Below are 19,826 nucleotides of genomic sequence, written 5' to 3'. Positions count from 1 at the left end.
AACCAATCTCGTGCTCAGGCACCGCCTACCTGTTGGGTGTGTAATCAGCCGGGTCATATTCGACGTTCTTGTACTCAGCCGGGAGCTTCTTTAGGGGTTTTGCAACCTAACCAGGCTCAGTTTATTTCGACTGGGCAGGAACAGTATCGTTTTGGGGGACTAGCAGGCCAGATTGCGAGGGCCTCAATAGAGTCGAGTTCCCAAGCCCCAGCTAGGGAAGTTTGTAGTTGTTCCAGGTGTGGGCAGAGGGGGCATACCAGTGGTTCTTGTCCGTGACTTGTAAGCTCGTAGGTTGCCTTATGTTCGGGGATGACCAACTTCAGCGGTCCAACAAGGGACGGTAGTAGTAGTAATACTGATGGGATGGTTCTGTTTTGACTAATCCGTTTTGTAATCAGTGGATTATTGTTTTGTGATCATTGGGTTCCGTTGTGTAACCAATGTGTTTTGGGAAGGCTGAAACATCTAAACTGTTTGTTTATCTATATATATATACATATATGCTTTGTTTGTTAATTTCCCTAGAGTGGGTGAATTGGAGCATGTCGTAGCTCTAAAATTTTATTAATATATAAAGTTCCTATATAAAAAAAATTTTTTTATGCTTGTGACTTGATTTGGGGAGGATGAGGGCTAGAGAGCCATGTTTTCAAAATTTGGAAGAACCACCGAGGGGTACGTGTCCTAGCCAAGGTAATATTGGAGCGAGAACTGTTTTACTTGCCGAGTGTGTGGAATTACATGAGTACTACCCATTTAAAGTTTTGTGCGTGGTATAGCTTTTGATCTACTGTCGAGTGAACTTGAGAGGATGTGAAGTGTACGATTAATACTAGATGTAACACGTATTTAATATGGTGTCCTACGGGGGCATGGCACATAATTTTGTCAAGGTTGGACTCGTATCTTCGTGGTAAGTAACGTTGTCAAGATTGCAGGTGTACTGATTGGCCGTTTCAAGTGAAGGGATGTCAGTCCCTATATAAGGTTGTGATTGTTGTATCGGGAGCGATGTGTTGTGAGTAGCTGGTACTATACCTCGGGCTGTAGTATAATGGATGTCTCACTAAGTTTTCAAATTTCTTTATTTGGATTGAATGTGATAAGTTCGTACCTTAGCACTGGTCAAGTCAGAGGATATTATCAGAAGCGTTAATTGGGTATATAGCCCATGGTTAGAGTGTGACCCGTGGGTGGAGTCACAGTGGTATGGTGTTTACGGATGAAGATGTGGGTTAATGACGAGGGAGGCGAGGACTTTTACCCCTCTGGAAAGTTAGAAGAATGAATCTTTGGAAGCCCTATCGGCGACTTGTGACGGTGTCGGGGTTTGGTTCATGATGGTTGCCTAGCGGTAGTGTGGACTAGTGGTTTAGCACGGAGGCCGGGCCTCTTGATGGTACTCTCGAGATGAGTGACAAGTAAGATATAGAGTAACGAGTGGACCCTATGAGTTATTGGAGGATTCGGTGTAGGAGTAAGAGGGCTTGCAAAATAAGGAGGTTTTGCCTAGTACGGTTGAATGTGTTAGATGGGATGGTTTCGAGAGTTGCGCGGTGTTGGCAGGACTATATGAGAATGTTCGAGGGAACGTGAGATTTGTATCTCGAGTTAGTGGGAATGGTACCTGTATGCTGGTTCGAGTGTTGGGCCTTGCTAGATAGTGAGTCCGTGGTGACCCCCTTGGTTGTATAGGGGTAGTGTTCATATTGTGATTGGTTATCCATTGTTGGGTGTGGGTTATGAGTGGATGCTGCCAACATTCTTTGAAGGAAGAGCAATTCGTGTTCTAAAGTAATGAGTATAGCGTGGGTCAAAGTAGTCCTTCGTATTCGGGATGTTGTGATTGAGGTTGACCATGTCGGTCTTCGGTCAAGGAAGTGAGCAGGCTTGCTAGATAACCATGGCGGGGGATGGTGATTCCCTTAGACGCGATGTTGAGGCGGTTAAATTTTAGGAAATCCAGTGAAATTCCAAAATTTGTGGTTCGTGTAGAGAACTCCGTGGTTGGGGTTAGTGGTCTGAGTAGCACATCAGTGTGTGGATTACTGAGTGTAGAGTTTATTGAGTTGACTAGTCAGCTTGTCGGTATCGGGTGTTGGGGTGGCATTGGTCACCTTGAGTTTAGTCTCGTTCGTTGTAGACTACGTATGTTGATTAAGGAAAACTGAAATTAATCGAACATGTTTTGTCGTTGAGTCTGACGGTTGGAATAATACATCTAATATATGTATTGATTGATCATTGTGAATGATTGGCTTTTTATACATTATGAATGTATGGTGTTTAGTTTGATGTTGATACAGCACTATAATGTGTATCATTTGTGTATTTCTGAGCCGTGTTTATGATTATAAAGTGGTTAAGTAAAGGGAGGCGGGATAAAATTGCAAAACCATGAATTTCTTATACCTTATGTGTTGATAGTACTGTTGTTATTTCTATTAACTATCATTATAGAAATGTTATGTTCTGTGTCGGTCGTGGCATCACTGTATGAGTGATGGTTGTGGATAGTGCTGTTTTGGAAAGAAATGGAAAACAAAATTTTTCCAGTGTTTGGACCATATAAATGCGTTGTTGAAAAGTTGATTTAATTCAAGGATTTTCTTTTTAAGAATTCCAGATTACTCTTTTGGGCAAATAAACTGTGGATAACTCTGCGTTTTGGGTAACACCGTATTTGTGAAAAATGTTTGCAAAGCTTTTGAGTTTTCGTACGGAACATGCAAGATTTATTCCGGAACGTTAACGTTGAAAATTTAAACATCTTTGGGAAATGCCTCTTGAACAAGAAAATGTTTTCTTACTATCTACTCTAAAGATTTGCTTGGTCGTGTTGTTGAGTAGTGACTTAGTTTGGAATGCTAGTCGGTTGTTGGTGAATTGTTTCGGGGGAGGTTTGGTTTGTTGAGGCTTGCGTACCTAAGGTGTGGTTGTTTGGAATGTGTTTCCTTGGTTAGTATCTTCCTTGCTAAGAGTAAGTCGGAGGTTTGTTGTGAAAGTAATTTCTTTCCTTGGGGCTCGATTGTTGAATGCTCTGTTATCAGTTGGCCTTGTGTTTTGGCGTACCCTTAATTTCGGGGACGAAATTCTTTAAGGGGGGGAGGTTATAGCGGTCCCGATATTTCCTGTTGTTGTTTAACTATAATCCGGACTCGGTTCCGTAGATTCGTTGTTATCTTATCCTCATTTCTATCCCTTACTCTTTTAATTAGAATTTTGGGTTGTGTTGGGCAGGTTGGGAATAAGTGGGTCGTGTTTTAAAACTTAGAAATTTTGCCCAGGTTTTGGTCTCTCCGCTCGAGCGGCGATTTGACGCTCGAGCGGGATTTTGTTGTTGCCTCTCCGCTCGAGCGGCAGTTTGGACGCTCGAGCGTGAATTTCCTTCTCTCAGCATTTTGGTCGTCTGCAGAAAATTCTGGGAGAGTGCACCCGGCGCTCGAGCGGATCTTTGGACGCTCGAGCGTGAACCTGTGTCTGTACGCTCGAGCGGGGTGTTGTACGCTCGAGCGGACCTGCTTTTATATCAGTTCGTGAAACCACCTTTTTGATCACTTTTTGATTTCCTTTCTCTCTCTTACTTTTTCAAAACCTCCATTGGAGAGCACCTCACTCTAAAACCAAACTTCTCTCTTAGGATTGATCTACCTAGAGTGTTTTCCTCACCTTGGGCCTTTGTAAGAAGTGTGTTGATCGTCGAGGGCTTTGTTGAGATCTGAGAAATTTGGGATTTGGAGCACTTCTGAGTTTTACTCATCTTCTCCCTTGGAGCTCTGAATTTGAGGTAGGGATATCCTACTCCTCTCTATGGATTTTGTCTTTAAATTTTGGTAATTTAAGAGGTTGGGGTTGGTTTGGTAATTTTGTGAAAGTTTGGGCCTTTTGTGTTATTTTACAAAAGTTGGGGTTTTATTTGTAATAAACCTAGATGCATGTTTGGTATAGAGAAATGGAATAAATGTTGAATCATTGATGAAAATGGGACCTAAGGGTGGTAATGGTAATTATGGAAAATGACCTAATTACATTGTTTAATTAATTGAGATAATTAATTGTGGGAAATGAGGAAATGAAATGGAATTGTTGAGATTGGGAGTGCATGGGGTTAAAGGGTGTAGTTGAATTATTTATCACTCACCGAATTGAAATGTCGATTGAATATCCATTGTGCATTTATTTCCTGCTTAGAAATAATTGCTTTGGGCTACCGGTGGAGGGTAGTGTTGATTGTTGTAGACAATGCTTGATGATTAGGCAAACTAAAACTAATCAATTGGATGTGTCATAGAGCATGTCGGTTGATAGAATACATTAATTTTATGTATTGATTGATTGCATATGTGATTCTGTGTTTATATGCATTACTTGTGTATGGGAGGAGATAGGGGATGTACTCCACGGTTTAGGGGAAGATGGGGGATGTACCTCTAAACCGGTTAATGGTTTAGGGGAAGATGGGGGATGTACCTCTAAACCGGTTGTTGGAATGTTGATATAGCTCATATGCTTATCGGTTGAAGTGTTGATACAGCTCATATGCTTATCTGTTGTAGTAGTGATATAGCTCATATGCTTATCTATTGAAAAGTTTGTTTGATTTGATATAGCACTAAAATGTATATCATCATTGTTTGCGAAGTATGGGAGTAGTTTGTGTGTTATTGATACAACACCATAATGTGTATCCACCTTGGATTTCGAAAGTGTTCTAGTGATGAACTATAATCTCATCAAACGTTCTGGCCAGAGTACTAAGCCTTGTTTTCAAACTCAAAGTTGAACAAAAACGAAAAGTGAATTGTAACATAGACTTGGCTGTCATGGTAACGTAGGGAGATGTAAATGGAAGTGTCAGTGTTGACCGTCTATCAGTTGCTAATCTTTTAGTCATTGTTCATGGTTGGTTTAGTGTATTTCTACTGGGCTGTGGCTCACCCTATATGGGAATATCATTTTCAGGTACAGGTAGCATGCCACCTCCAAGGACGTAGCTTGGGAGGCCAGAGGCGGATTTTTTGTTGTTTTACTTTTGATGTATTACATGTAAATTCAAGCCAAGGGCTTAACGTGTTTGAGTTAGTACTCTTTTGTTGTAACCAAGTGTTAACTTGGAAAGCTGTAAGCCCATAGGGCATTTGTTTTTGTTGTTAACATGTAATACTTTTTGTAATGAAACTCTGATAAATGAAAGAATGTGAAGCTTTTGAATATCAATGCATGTCTTATTTAATGGGTTTAAAGTTATTATTTTGAGGGCGTTACAACTTGGTATCAGAGCGTACCGGGTTCGAATACTTTGGGTACGTAGGAAGTGATTAGTATCACAATGGGTTTCTCTCGCTTGTTAGAGACTTAGACGTAATGTTACGTACTTTTGTGATAACATGTTTATGTGACTATTTGGGTATGGAATGTAGTTTCTTGGATGTTGATTGGATCCTTGGGTTTCTGGGAGTCCAGTTGGAAAGGCACTTGATCAATGCTGTTTCTAATCGGAACTCTAGTAACGCCTCGGGACTATCATTATCTGGAAATGAAATTCGTAAGTGCTTACATGTTTATGTGCTTATGTGGAGTGAATTACAGTTGTCCATGTGGTAGGATGTAAGTGTTTAGCTTCGGCACATGTATGAGTGTGCTAACGTGTCTCCGTTACTTTTACTAGGATGCCTAGGCGAGGAAGTTGCGATTTCCCTCCTTCCGCTCGGGAAGAGCTGCGGAAACAATTTGTGGAATTACGCCAAGGTACTACACCTTTGGTGCGGTTCGAAAGATGGTTTGCTAATCTGTCGAGGTTTGCTCCAGAATTGGTGGAGACAGAGGACTTACGTTGTTTTGAGTTTGAGAGTAAGCTGCGTGACGACATCCGTGTAAGGATAGCGGGGTCTTGGCATAAAAGATATAGGGCGCTTGTTGAGGCGGCCGCCCATGTAGAGGCTGCAGTGCTAGCAATGGGGCAGAGTGGGGAGGAAGCCATCTCGGCGACTCCTGTGACTCAGGGTGTTGGTAGGCCTTTTAAGAGGCAGAGGGTTTTAAACTTGCAACAGGGAGGACGGGCTAGAACTGCCCTTCCAGTGTCAGATTTGGGTTCGGGGGAAAGTAAGCAGAGGGGCATCATTTGTTTCAGATGCGGTCTGCTGGGCCACAGGGTTTCGGTTTGCCCACAGAAGAAAGGGGTGGGGTTAGCAGTTCAACCAGTAGTTGTACCACCAGGATCATCCAACCAGTCGGGTTTTGGACCGATTAAATGCTCAGTGGGGAGGCAGTTGTTGGGGTCTTCATCAGCCCAGATTCTGAACCAATCTCGTGCTCAGGCACCGCCTACCTGTTGGGTGTGTAATCAGCCGGGTCATATTCGACGTTCTTGTACTCAGCCGGGAGCTTCTTTAGGGGTTTTGCAACCTAACCAGGCTCAGTTTATTTCGACTGGGCAGGAACAGTATCGTTTTGGGGGACTAGCAGGCCAGATTGCGAGGGCCTCAATAGAGTCGAGTTCCCAAGCCCCAGCTAGGGAAGTTTGTAGTTGTTCCAGGTGTGGGCAGAGGGGGCATACCAGTGGTTCTTGTCCGTGACTTGTAAGCTCGTAGGTTGCCTTATGTTCGGGGATGACCAACTTCAGCGGTCCAACAAGGGACGGTAGTAGTAGTAATACTGATGGGATGGTTCTGTTTTGACTAATCCGTTTTGTAATCAGTGGATTATTGTTTTGTGATCATTGGGTTCCGTTGTGTAACCAATGTGTTTTGGGAAGGCTGAAACATCTAAACTGTTTGTTTATCTATATATATATACATATATGCTTTGTTTGTTAATTTCCCTAGAGTGGGTGAATTGGAGCATGTCGTAGCTCTAAAATTTTATTAATATATAAAGTTCCTATATAAAAAAAAAAATTTTATGCTTGTGACTTGATTTGGGGAGGATGAGGGCTAGAGAGCCATGTTTTCAAAATTTGGAAGAACCACCGAGGGGTACGTGTCCTAGCCAAGGTAATATTGGAGCGAGAACTGTTTTACTTGCCGAGTGTGTGGAATTACATGAGTACTACCCATTTAAAGTTTTGTGCGTGGTATAGCTTTTGATCTACTGTCGAGTGAACTTGAGAGGATGTGAAGTGTACGATTAATACTAGATGTAACACGTATTTAATATGGTGTCCTACGGGGGCATGGCACATAATTTTGTCAAGGTTGGACTCGTATCTTCGTGGTAAGTAACGTTGTCAAGATTGCAGGTGTACTGATTGGCCGTTTCAAGTGAAGGGATGTCAGTCCCTATATAAGGTTGTGATTGTTGTATCGGGAGCGATGTGTTGTGAGTAGCTGGTACTATACCTCGGGCTGTAGTATAATGGATGTCTCACTAAGTTTTCAAATTTCTTTATTTGGATTGAATGTGATAAGTTCGTACCTTAGCACTGGTCAAGTCAGAGGATATTATCAGAAGCGTTAATTGGGTATATAGCCCATGGTTAGAGTGTGACCCGTGGGTGGAGTCACAGTGGTATGGTGTTTACGGATGAAGATGTGGGTTAATGACGAGGGAGGCGAGGACTTTTACCCCTCTGGAAAGTTAGAAGAATGAATCTTTGGAAGCCCTATCGGCGACTTGTGACGGTGTCGGGGTTTGGTTCATGATGGTTGCCTAGCGGTAGTGTGGACTAGTGGTTTAGCACGGAGGCCGGGCCTCTTGATGGTACTCTCGAGATGAGTGACAAGTAAGATATAGAGTAACGAGTGGACCCTATGAGTTATTGGAGGATTCGGTGTAGGAGTAAGAGGGCTTGCAAAATAAGGAGGTTTTGCCTAGTACGGTTGAATGTGTTAGATGGGATGGTTTCGAGAGTTGCGCGGTGTTGGCAGGACTATATGAGAATGTTCGAGGGAACGTGAGATTTGTATCTCGAGTTAGTGGGAATGGTACCTGTATGCTGGTTCGAGTGTTGGGCCTTGCTAGATAGTGAGTCCGTGGTGACCCCCTTGGTTGTATAGGGGTAGTGTTCATATTGTGATTGGTTATCCATTGTTGGGTGTGGGTTATGAGTGGATGCTGCCAACATTCTTTGAAGGAAGAGCAATTCGTGTTCTAAAGTAATGAGTATAGCGTGGGTCAAAGTAGTCCTTCGTATTCGGGATGTTGTGATTGAGGTTGACCATGTCGGTCTTCGGTCAAGGAAGTGAGCAGGCTTGCTAGATAACCATGGCGGGGGATGGTGATTCCCTTAGACGCGATGTTGAGGCGGTTAAATTTTAGGAAATCCAGTGAAATTCCAAAATTTGTGGTTCGTGTAGAGAACTCCGTGGTTGGGGTTAGTGGTCTGAGTAGCACATCAGTGTGTGGATTACTGAGTGTAGAGTTTATTGAGTTGACTAGTCAGCTTGTCGGTATCGGGTGTTGGGGTGGCATTGGTCACCTTGAGTTTAGTCTCGTTCGTTGTAGACTACGTATGTTGATTAAGGAAAACTGAAATTAATCGAACATGTTTTGTCGTTGAGTCTGACGGTTGGAATAATACATCTAATATATGTATTGATTGATCATTGTGAATGATTGGCTTTTTATACATTATGAATGTATGGTGTTTAGTTTGATGTTGATACAGCACTATAATGTGTATCATTTGTGTATTTCTGAGCCGTGTTTATGATTATAAAGTGGTTAAGTAAAGGGAGGCGGGATAAAATTGCAAAACCATGAATTTCTTATACCTTATGTGTTGATAGTACTGTTGTTATTTCTATTAACTATCATTATAGAAATGTTATGTTCTGTGTCGGTCGTGGCATCACTGTATGAGTGATGGTTGTGGATAGTGCTGTTTTGGAAAGAAATGGAAAACAAAATTTTTCCAGTGTTTGGACCATATAAATGCGTTGTTGAAAAGTTGATTTAATTCAAGGATTTTCTTTTTAAGAATTCCAGATTACTCTTTTGGGCAAATAAACTGTGGATAACTCTGCGTTTTGGGTAACACCGTATTTGTGAAAAATGTTTGCAAAGCTTTTGAGTTTTCGTACGGAACATGCAAGATTTATTCCGGAACGTTAACGTTGAAAATTTAAACATCTTTGGGAAATGCCTCTTGAACAAGAAAATGTTTTCTTACTATCTACTCTAAAGATTTGCTTGGTCGTGTTGTTGAGTAGTGACTTAGTTTGGAATGCTAGTCGGTTGTTGGTGAATTGTTTCGGGGGAGGTTTGGTTTGTTGAGGCTTGCGTACCTAAGGTGTGGTTGTTTGGAATGTGTTTCCTTGGTTAGTATCTTCCTTGCTAAGAGTAAGTCGGAGGTTTGTTGTGAAAGTAATTTCTTTCCTTGGGGCTCGATTGTTGAATGCTCTGTTATCAGTTGGCCTTGTGTTTTGGCGTACCCTTAATTTCGGGGACGAAATTCTTTAAGGGGGGGAGGTTATAGCGGTCCCGATATTTCCTGTTGTTGTTTAACTATAATCCGGACTCGGTTCCGTAGATTCGTTGTTATCTTATCCTCATTTCTATCCCTTACTCTTTTAATTAGAATTTTGGGTTGTGTTGGGCAGGTTGGGAATAAGTGGGTCGTGTTTTAAAACTTAGAAATTTTGCCCAGGTTTTGGTCTCTCCGCTCGAGCGGCGATTTGACGCTCGAGCGGGATTTTGTTGTTGCCTCTCCGCTCGAGCGGCAGTTTGGACGCTCGAGCGTGAATTTCCTTCTCTCAGCATTTTGGTCGTCTGCAGAAAATTCTGGGAGAGTGCACCCGGCGCTCGAGCGGATCTTTGGACGCTCGAGCGTGAACCTGTGTCTGTACGCTCGAGCGGGGTGTTGTACGCTCGAGCGGACCTGCTTTTATATCAGTTCGTGAAACCACCTTTTTGATCACTTTTTGATTTCCTTTCTCTCTCTTACTTTTTCAAAACCTCCATTGGAGAGCACCTCACTCTAAAACCGAACTTCTCTCTTAGGATTGATCTACCTAGAGTGTTTTCCTCACCTTGGGCCTTTGTAAGAAGTGTGTTGATCGTCGAGGGCTTTGTTGAGATCTGAGAAATTTGGGATTTGGAGCACTTCTGAGTTTTACTCATCTTCTCCCTTGGAGCTCTGAATTTGAGGTAGGGATATCCTACTCCTCTCTATGGATTTTGTCTTTAAATTTTGGTAATTTAAGAGGTTGGGGTTGGTTTGGTAATTTTGTGAAAGTTTGGGCCTTTTGTGTTATTTTACAAAAGTTGGGGTTTTATTTGTAATAAACCTAGATGCATGTTTGGTATAGAGAAATGGAATAAATGTTGAATCATTGATGAAAATGGGACCTAAGGGTGGTAATGGTAATTATGGAAAATGACCTAATTACATTGTTTAATTAATTGAGATAATTAATTGTGGGAAATGAGGAAATGAAATGGAATTGTTGAGATTGGGAGTGCATGGGGTTAAAGGGTGTAGTTGAATTATTTATCACTCACCGAATTGAAATGTCGATTGAATATCCATTGTGCATTTATTTCCTGCTTAGAAATAATTGCTTTGGGCTACCGGTGGAGGGTAGTGTTGATTGTTGTAGACAATGCTTGATGATTAGGCAAACTAAAACTAATCAATTGGATGTGTCATAGAGCATGTCGGTTGATAGAATACATTAATTTTATGTATTGATTGATTGCATATGTGATTCTGTGTTTATATGCATTACTTGTGTATGGGAGGAGATAGGGGATGTACTCCACGGTTTAGGGGAAGATGGGGGATGTACCTCTAAACCGGTTAATGGTTTAGGGGAAGATGGGGGATGTACCTCTAAACCGGTTGTTGGAATGTTGATATAGCTCATATGCTTATCGGTTGAAGTGTTGATACAGCTCATATGCTTATCTGTTGTAGTAGTGATATAGCTCATATGCTTATCTATTGAAAAGTTTGTTTGATTTGATATAGCACTAAAATGTATATCATCATTGTTTGCGAAGTATGGGAGTAGTTTGTGTGTTATTGATACAACACCATAATGTGTATCCACCTTGGATTTCGAAAGTGTTCTAGTGATGAACTATAATCTCATCAAACGTTCTGGCCAGAGTACTAAGCCTTGTTTTCAAACTCAAAGTTGAACAAAAACGAAAAGTGAATTGTAACATAGACTTGGCTGTCATGGTAACGTAGGGAGATGTAAATGGAAGTGTCAGTGTTGACCGTCTATCAGTTGCTAATCTTTTAGTCATTGTTCATGGTTGGTTTAGTGTATTTCTACTGGGCTGTGGCTCACCCTATATGGGAATATCATTTTCAGGTACAGGTAGCATGCCACCTCCAAGGACGTAGCTTGGGAGGCCAGAGGCGGATTTTTTGTTGTTTTACTTTTGATGTATTACATGTAAATTCAAGCCAAGGGCTTAACGTGTTTGAGTTAGTACTCTTTTGTTGTAACCAAGTGTTAACTTGGAAAGCTGTAAGCCCATAGGGCATTTGTTTTTGTTGTTAACATGTAATACTTTTTGTAATGAAACTCTGATAAATGAAAGAATGTGAAGCTTTTGAATATCAATGCATGTCTTATTTAATGGGTTTAAAGTTATTATTTTGAGGGCGTTACAGCAGGGGTGCTCAATGTATTTATGACCTTCCCCTCTCGTACCTAAGTTCCCGAACCGAGACAATCTTGGTGATGACGAACATGTGGCCTTTGGCACGAGTCATGGGTTTCCTAAATTTTTTCAAAATAAAACATTTAGGTGGCGACTCTGTATCTGGCAAAGCAGTCCATTTTTGGCAATTTGATTCAAAATCAATTTTCTAACAGATTTGTTAGATTTGGACTCTTTGGTGTTTATCAATTTCATATTGCACTTGTGAGATTAGATTCAGAAATGTGGGAGTCCGAACTGTAGGGCTTATTTTGACTCTCGAAATGGGGGACGTGAAAAAGCCGAGCTACAGGGCCCATTCCGTGTAATTGTCAAATATACCAAACGGCCTCGGGCCCATTACACATTCTCATCAATCACATCAAATGGCCTTAGGCCCATTGTGTGTTCATACCAAATGTGTCCAACATTCTAAATAGCCTTAGGCCCATTTCATGTCCTCGTAAAATATACCAGACGGCCTCGGGCCCATTACACATTCTCATCAATCATACCAAACGGCCTTAGGCCCATTGTGTGTTCATACCAAACATGCCAAATATTCTAAACGGCTTTAGGCCATTCTGTGTCCTTGTCAAATATACCAAACAAATCAAACAAGTAGAATACTCATTCATAGTGCAAATTCATGAGTTCGAAAAACTTGCCACATAGGTAGTATTTAGAAAATAACATACATGAAAATATCTTTACCAAGATATTACTCACAGTGTTCAGATGGTTGATTCGTCCTCACAATTGGCCCTACACAATTCATAGCACATACGAAAATCGGGTCACAATATAATTCAATCCGTTCTTTAATTCACTTATCTTTTTTAGGCTTCTTTCTACCTCTTTAGTTCATTTATAATGCTCAATGTATGCCTAAGAGCGCTCATAAATCCAAAAGAATGGAAAATGAGACATAAAACAACTTTTTAAAGTTTCCTAAAACAGGGCACTTCGCTCGAGCGCAACATTAGTTGCTCGAACGAACCCCTTGGTCTGCAAAAGTACTGGATGCTCTCATTTTACACTCAAGCCAACTTTTTAGTCGCTCGAACCAAGACTGAAAACAAAGGGTGGTTGCTCGAACGGTCTTTTGGTCACTCGAGCCAACCCCCAATGTCTGCGAAAGTACTGGATGCTCAAAATGTACACTCGAGCCCCCTTTCCGTCACTCGAGCAATATATCAAATTTCTAGAATTTCCAAATTTGAAGAATAAGGCTACAAGCTTGATTTCAACACTTAAATGCATGCATGACTTGTCCAAAAGCTTGAAAACATGTAATTGAACATTAATACTTGATGAATTACATCCCTTATGCCCAAAGCTTCATGAATTTGACAAAATAGAACTCTAAACTTTCGTGCATGTGTGAAGTTAGCTTGGATTCTCGTTCTATCATCTTCAAACATGGAATTGAGTTTCATAACCTCATAATTTATGAATGCATATAACAAATAACTCTCAATTTAATATGATCATCATGGTTTATACTCAAATGTGAAAAGTTATGGCAAATTTATACATGCATGTACATTTTGATTACATTCTCAACAGAATTAACTCAATTCTAGCATTTAACTACACATTCTTCATGGATTCACATAATTATAGACTTAAGCTCATGAATTAGAGTTCAATTACTCACCTAGAGCTTTGATTATCACTTATATGAGTATATTCTTGTGTTATTCTACCCAATTCCTTAATCTTCCAAGCAATCTTCCAAGTTTGAGCCTTCTCTCTCTCTCTCTCTAAATTGACTCACTCTCTCTCTAAAGTTCTCTTTTTTAGATTTCTTGAGCTCAAAAATATGAGTTAAGCACCTTAATTGGCATATATATAGGCTTCATTAACTTAATTCACTAATCCATACTTAAACTAATTAATCAAGGCTTAGTTTAATTAATATAATGCTTATTTTAATTGAATTAATCTAATTAATTCAATCTGAATCAAATTTTAATCAAACTTCTCAGTAGGCTCTAAAAATTATGCCGATCACAATAATTCAATCAATTTTGGTTTCTGAAGCCGATAAGGCCTTCAATTTCTATAGAATAGATATCGCTACAATAGATAGATATAAATTCAAAATCACATATATTCACATGCTTAGCATCCGAATTCATATTAAGCACATAATCACAAATATAATTAAAAATTAACGGCATAACGCAAAGCGAGGTTATCACAATGCATATGCTAAAGTTTAAAATGGAAGGGAAAAAGGAAAATGGGTCAATCGAAACTGTTCGAAACCTATCCGTTGACCGAACGAGAGAGGCAGTTGGCTTTGAATAGAACTGTCATCAACGTCTATCATAGATATCTCCAATCCAATAAGGTCGGTTTGAGTCACAGTAATACTTGTGGACCCAACCCGCCCAACCCGCGAACAACCCCAATTCAGTGTTTGGACCTGTGAACAGCCCTGGTTCAATGTTTGGGTTTAGTAGCTTCTTCGAGCTTGCGGGTGCATATGTATGGGTCGAACACTTCAAAACTAAAAATTGAGGATCCATGGATTTGGATCCAAATTTGGATACGGGTACGGGAATACATTAAATAATTATTCTTTAAATATATTTATTATATGAAGATGAGTTAAATAATTATTTTTTAAATATACTTATTATTTTTAATCTTATGTATTATTTTTATTGATAATATTTTTAATTTATTTATATAATATTTTTATTTTCAATTGACATATATATATTATAAATAAATATGACTTATCAATAGTTATTTTTATTGATATATGACATATAAATTAATTAAATATCTTTTGAGAGAGAGAGAGAGAGAGAGAGAGAGAGAGCCAGCGAAGATAGGTTGAAGCTTGTCTACAGTGGTGCTCATCGAAGTCAAAGCCACACTAGTTGAAGTCGAAGGGGAAGTCGAAGGGCGCGAGATCGAAGTCGTCGAATAGAGGATCGAAGCAGTGACCAGGTTCTCTCATTGCTCTCTCTTTTGTTTCTTCTGCATTTAGGGAAAAATAGAGTCATATCCATTTGTAAAGAGCCATATCCCGCACCTATACTGTGTCCTGTCGTGTCGTGTCGACACGAGTACCTCCTAAATTTCAAAGAGTCTGTGTAATGTAGATGGTGGATTCCTCTCAATCCTTGACTTGGGTTACCTTTAGGATCCTCTTTCCACCCTACAACTATTTATGATAGTCTTATTGAACAAGTGGAGAAAAGATTGGTAGCATGGAGAAGGTAATACCTTTTGAATGAAGGCAAACTCATTCTCCTAAAGAGCACTTTAGGTAGCTTGCTCGTATTTTTATGCTTCTATTCGCTTTCCTAGTCTCAATGATAGTGGTTGAAGAAGCTTCGAAGGGTTCTAGATTAGTGCTTAGGTGTCATCTACAATATTAGAAGGGGCCTGTGAATTATGCATTTTAGAAACTTCAATAAGGAGCTATAGGAAAAATAACTGTGGAGACATTCTGTAGTGGATAAATGCCTTTGATGTAGGTGTATTCAATGTAAATATGGTTATAATGAAGTGTGAGGGTGAACATCTAAGAATGTTTTGGTGTCCTATGGGATTGGTGTGTGGGATGGAGTTAGGAAAGGATGTCCAAAGTTTTTATCTCACGTGAAATTTGTAATTGTAGATAGAATGAGGAGTCAAATTTTGGCATGCTATGTGGTGCAAGGATATTTCATTATCAGTGACCTTTGCTAATCAGGCTAGTGTTGCGTGGATAGAATGCTTTGGTCTTTAGATTATATATATGAGGATCATTGATGCGATTATTATATGGGACCTCATACAGGATGGAAAATTGGATGAAGTGAATGAATTTTTCAACTCCTTTATGAAGGAGTTGGCCTAATTACAAGTGAAGATATTTTTGTTTGGAAGCCTAATGGTGCGAGTAAAGGTTTTATTTTGCTTACAATGCATTCTTCTACTCTATCTTGACATTCGATAATTTGGGGAAGAAAGATAAGAATTGAAGAGGGTGGCACTCGTGTTTGATGTGGTGGTGCATTTGGAGTGAACAAAAACGTCATACCTTTGAGGATGTGTAGGTGGCAATACTTAGGTCAACTCTTTTACAGTGCCTTCATTTTTGGCATGAAGCAAATTTTAATCACTCTTCTTTCTTTTGTTGATTTTTTATGAGAACTATCTTTTGTAGTTGGGTTTTTTTGGGTATTTATGTGCCTTTAATGTGTTTTATATACTGTACGAGCACGAAAATAATCTTCTCATATAATCCTGTTAATCAAGTTTGCACTCCTCCAATCGTTGTCACTTTGCTACCTGAAAAAGCAAACGTGAGCTAGCCGGCAGGTATGTGCTGGAGACCTCTCTGATGCCTAAGTCAGAAAATAGATAATAGACACAAAAGCTTTGTGTATTCTATAGTAAAAATTGTGATACCTGTACATAGTCTTGTATGAGCTTTTGTAGATTCTGCCTGGCACAATCCTAGTACAACTCTGACTCTCCTCAACAGAGTCCTCTTAGGAATCACACTCCCAAAGATAATGTCTATCTTGATAACATCCTACTCACTACCAACCAAGTTAGATGGCTTAAACCTTCTTACCTCGATTTGGTAATAGCGAAAAATATGGGTGTACATGATCAAAGTGTTTTAGTTTGTTTTTCAGAAAAAGGTTTCAATTTTTAAAAATAAAAAATAATAATTAATTTGATAAAAATAAAAATCAATTTTTTAAAAATTATTTATAGCCTCCCAAAAAATAAAATTGTATAAAAATGATAAGTATTTTTTTAGTTCTTTCACCTATTTAATATTTTAGAAGAAAAAAAATTAAAAGAAGTTATTAAAAACCAAATCAACTAGTCTATCGATCTTGTGATTTTAACAACCAAACTGAACAATTAACACCTATAAAACTAGACCAGAACCAAAACAAAAAAATATTTTTGTTTCAGATTAGTTCATGATTCCAAGAGTTCCTATTTAAATTGAACATAATGATGATCAAGTTAATATTATTAAAGCATTAAATAGTGTTACAGATCCATAGTTCTATCAGAATAATCTCACAAGCACTACAAAAAAAAAAAAAACATTAAAATAGAACTTGATAAGCAGTGCATAGCATTCATATCCACAATATCAAAAAGAAATGCAATAGAGGCCATTATGCAACAGAGACCATTTAGAATCTCAAGGACACATACAAGCCCTGAATCTACCATTCAAGTGCAGCAAGCAACTAAGAAAGTCTACATACAAAAAATCCAAGCCTAATGATATTTTCATAGGTTCACCAAATCCCTGAAAACTTCAAATAAAAAGGCACTAAAGAAAGAAAAATAGTACTATGCATCAAAGATTGAAGATCCAAATTTAACAAACAACCAAAGACCTTAGCGTTCAATAGGGCAAGCTATGTATGCTTGAGCATCACTCACTTCTTTAGTAAGAACTTGATACACCTTCATTCGAGAAGCATCACTCATGCCACTAACCTTCTCAATCTCCTCAAATAATTGTTCATCTATATAGTTCCGAAGGTTACCACGATCAAGTGCTGCTAATCGCATCTAGACCCTCCTTAATTGACCTTACTTCCTCACACAGAGTATCACCTGATTTATTCTTTCTCTTCTTTGAGTTAGAGGAACAAGATACTTTAGCAGTTTAGTCATCTTGAGTTCCAATCCCATCAAGATTCTCTGATAGTGACTCTGTCTGATCAGTATGTTTATAGTCCAAAAGAATTTGTTGCCTAGCCTAACGAAGTCGCTTTTCTTTTGGACCTACAGCAAGACTCCCAGTTGCTCGATTCTTTTCGAAGAGTTGACACAACTTTTGAAATTTTTGAATCAAAGCATGTCGAAAATGAGAAGCCTTAGGCTTTGCCTATAGAGAATAGCATATATAATATTACATTAAATAATGATGAATAAATATTTTAATTTTCAAGTACAGAACTTCATCAATCTTGCAATTAGTTATACCTTGAAGTAAGTTGCCCATACACCTGTTGTAGCTTCCATTAGTTGTGTTGAATGATTATATCCAAATCCACTATCAGTTGTTAACATATCTTTAGCCATTGCTTTCCTTACATGATTGGAATCACAATGTATGAGAAGCTTTAGGCTTTACCTATAGAGAATAGCATATATAATATTATATTAAATAATGATGAATAAATATTTTAATTTTCTAGTATAGAACTTCATCAATCTTGTAATTAGTTATACCTTGAGGTAAGTTGCCCATACACCTGTTGTAGCTTCAATCAGTTGTGTTGAATGATTATATCCAAATCCACTATCAATTGTTAACATATCTTTAGCCATTGCATTCCTAACATGAGTGGAATCACAATGTATGCTAAACTTAGCACTCACCGCATTGCTTCCAGCTCTATAAGCAGATGATGTAAAACTACCACCAATTTTTTTCCCTTTGAGCATTTGGTCCAAGAGTGAGTCGATAAGAACAACATCCATTTGATTATTCCATTTCAAATGTTTCTTGTCAATTTCTACCAAGCATTCTTGGTCACCTTCCACCTACACTCAAAAATGCCACAAAACATATTGGAAGAAGAGCATAGCTAGTAGCAAATTACCACCCAAACAAATGCAATGTTTCGCATAATACAAAAACAAATCAAAATATAATTCATTCCAAGATAACATTCAAAAGAAAAAGATCATATTGATGTAAAGCAAATCAGTACATAATGGGTACATCACAAGAACAAGAACATCAAATAACGCTTCTAGCCCCTCTCTGTTTTCCAGGATCTATATTATAATTTGATTGTCACTAAAGATTTATATCGTAATCCCTCCACATATCAGTAGCTATTCGTTTCCTTAACAATTCTCCTTCCCTACATTCTTCAGCTAAACTTGATCTAGCCACATTAGCTTGCACTTGTCCTTTTCTAAGCTCTGTATCAACTTCCTCAATAAGACCTTCATTGGGATCAATACCCATGAGGTAGTTATGCAAAATACAACAAGCCAAAACAATATCTGCTTGAGTGTCAACATCATAATATGGCTCTGCCCCACTCCCTAAAATTGGAAACCTTTTCTTTAGGACACCAAAGGCTCTTTCAATTGCATTTCGCAAAGATGCATGACAAAGGTTGAAAAGCTCTTGGGAATTTTCTGGTTGATGAACACTATACTCCTTCAAATGGTAACGAGTACTTCTATATGGAACAAGGAACCCAGTTTTTAGTTGAAATCCTACATCTACCAAGTAATATTTCCCTAGGACCAACAAGTAATTAAATGATATTAGTTTGAAAGAAAACAAAAAAAGATTTATATTCATCAGCATATATACACGTTCAGTGATCACCTTGAGGAACAATCAATTTATCCATTTTTCTTGTTAATGCATTATCTAATATTCTTGAGTCTGAAGCAGATCTTTCCCATCCCGGAAGGATATATTTAAACTTTAAATCAAAAGAACATGAGCCAAAGCATTTTGAGTGGGATAGCATTTCGTCCTCAGTATCTTTGTGCATCCTTGTTCGGCACTCTTACACGAAAATGTGTATCGTCAATCACACCAACACAATCCTATAAAAAGTTCCTTATTTGTATCCAAACATGTAATATTATACCCTAATTGCATTCATGTAACTACCTTAAAATAAGGCCAATACTTGGGATTGTTTCTAATCTCCGGAGGGCACTTGAATCCATCAGGTTGCTTTAAAAAGATATCTTCCAATGATATAATGGCTTTAAGAACTTGATGAAAATGCCAACTAACAGTCTCACCTGATTGTCTGTAAAAGAACCTGATTGTATGGTTCCTAAAATTATTGCCAATTATATAAAGGAATTTTGCAACTTGTTCTTCTACTTTACTTTGAGGATTGTCTCTAAGAAACTGAGTTCTTTTAAGCATGCTAACTAGTGTGGCAAACGCATCTTTTCTCATGCGTAACTATCTACAACAATCTGCATTTTCCAAAGTCGCTAGTCGTTTAATTAGGACATATCTTTCATAATCTCCTTGTTTTGAAATTGAGTTCCTTATATGATCACGACAATGAAGAATTGTGACAAGGCTAACAGCATATGAAGCATGCATAGCTACACAAGTGGCTGCCCACTTTCTATACTTTTCCCATTCCTCATGATCATGCATCTACAATTTTTTAAAATAAAAAATCACATCCACTTGTTAATAATGTTTCCATGTTGCAATGATTACATCAAAAAGTTCCTAG

General features: G+C 38.7%; 1 protein-coding gene across 1 annotated transcript; it reads right to left on the bottom strand.

Annotated features, from left to right (window-relative positions):
* Positions 1-18,394: 18,394 nt before the first annotated feature.
* Positions 18,395-19,534, bottom strand: LOC114274944 (uncharacterized). The gene is made up of 3 exons (XM_028216926.2): positions 19,235-19,534; positions 18,941-19,040; positions 18,395-18,849 (listed from the first exon to the last, which is right to left on the bottom strand). The coding sequence occupies exons 1-3, from the start codon at positions 19,532-19,534 to the stop codon at positions 18,395-18,397; spliced, it is 855 nt and encodes a 284-aa protein (XP_028072727.2).
* Positions 19,535-19,826: the final 292 nt, after the last annotated feature.

Source organism: Camellia sinensis, chromosome 11 (assembly GCF_055761805.1).
Source record: "Camellia sinensis isolate YWXY chromosome 11, ASM5576180v1, whole genome shotgun sequence".
NCBI classification, from domain to species: domain Eukaryota; kingdom Viridiplantae; phylum Streptophyta; class Magnoliopsida; order Ericales; family Theaceae; genus Camellia; species Camellia sinensis.
Note: the sequence above shows the minus strand (reverse complement) of the source record. Positions and strands in the feature narration are given on the sequence as shown.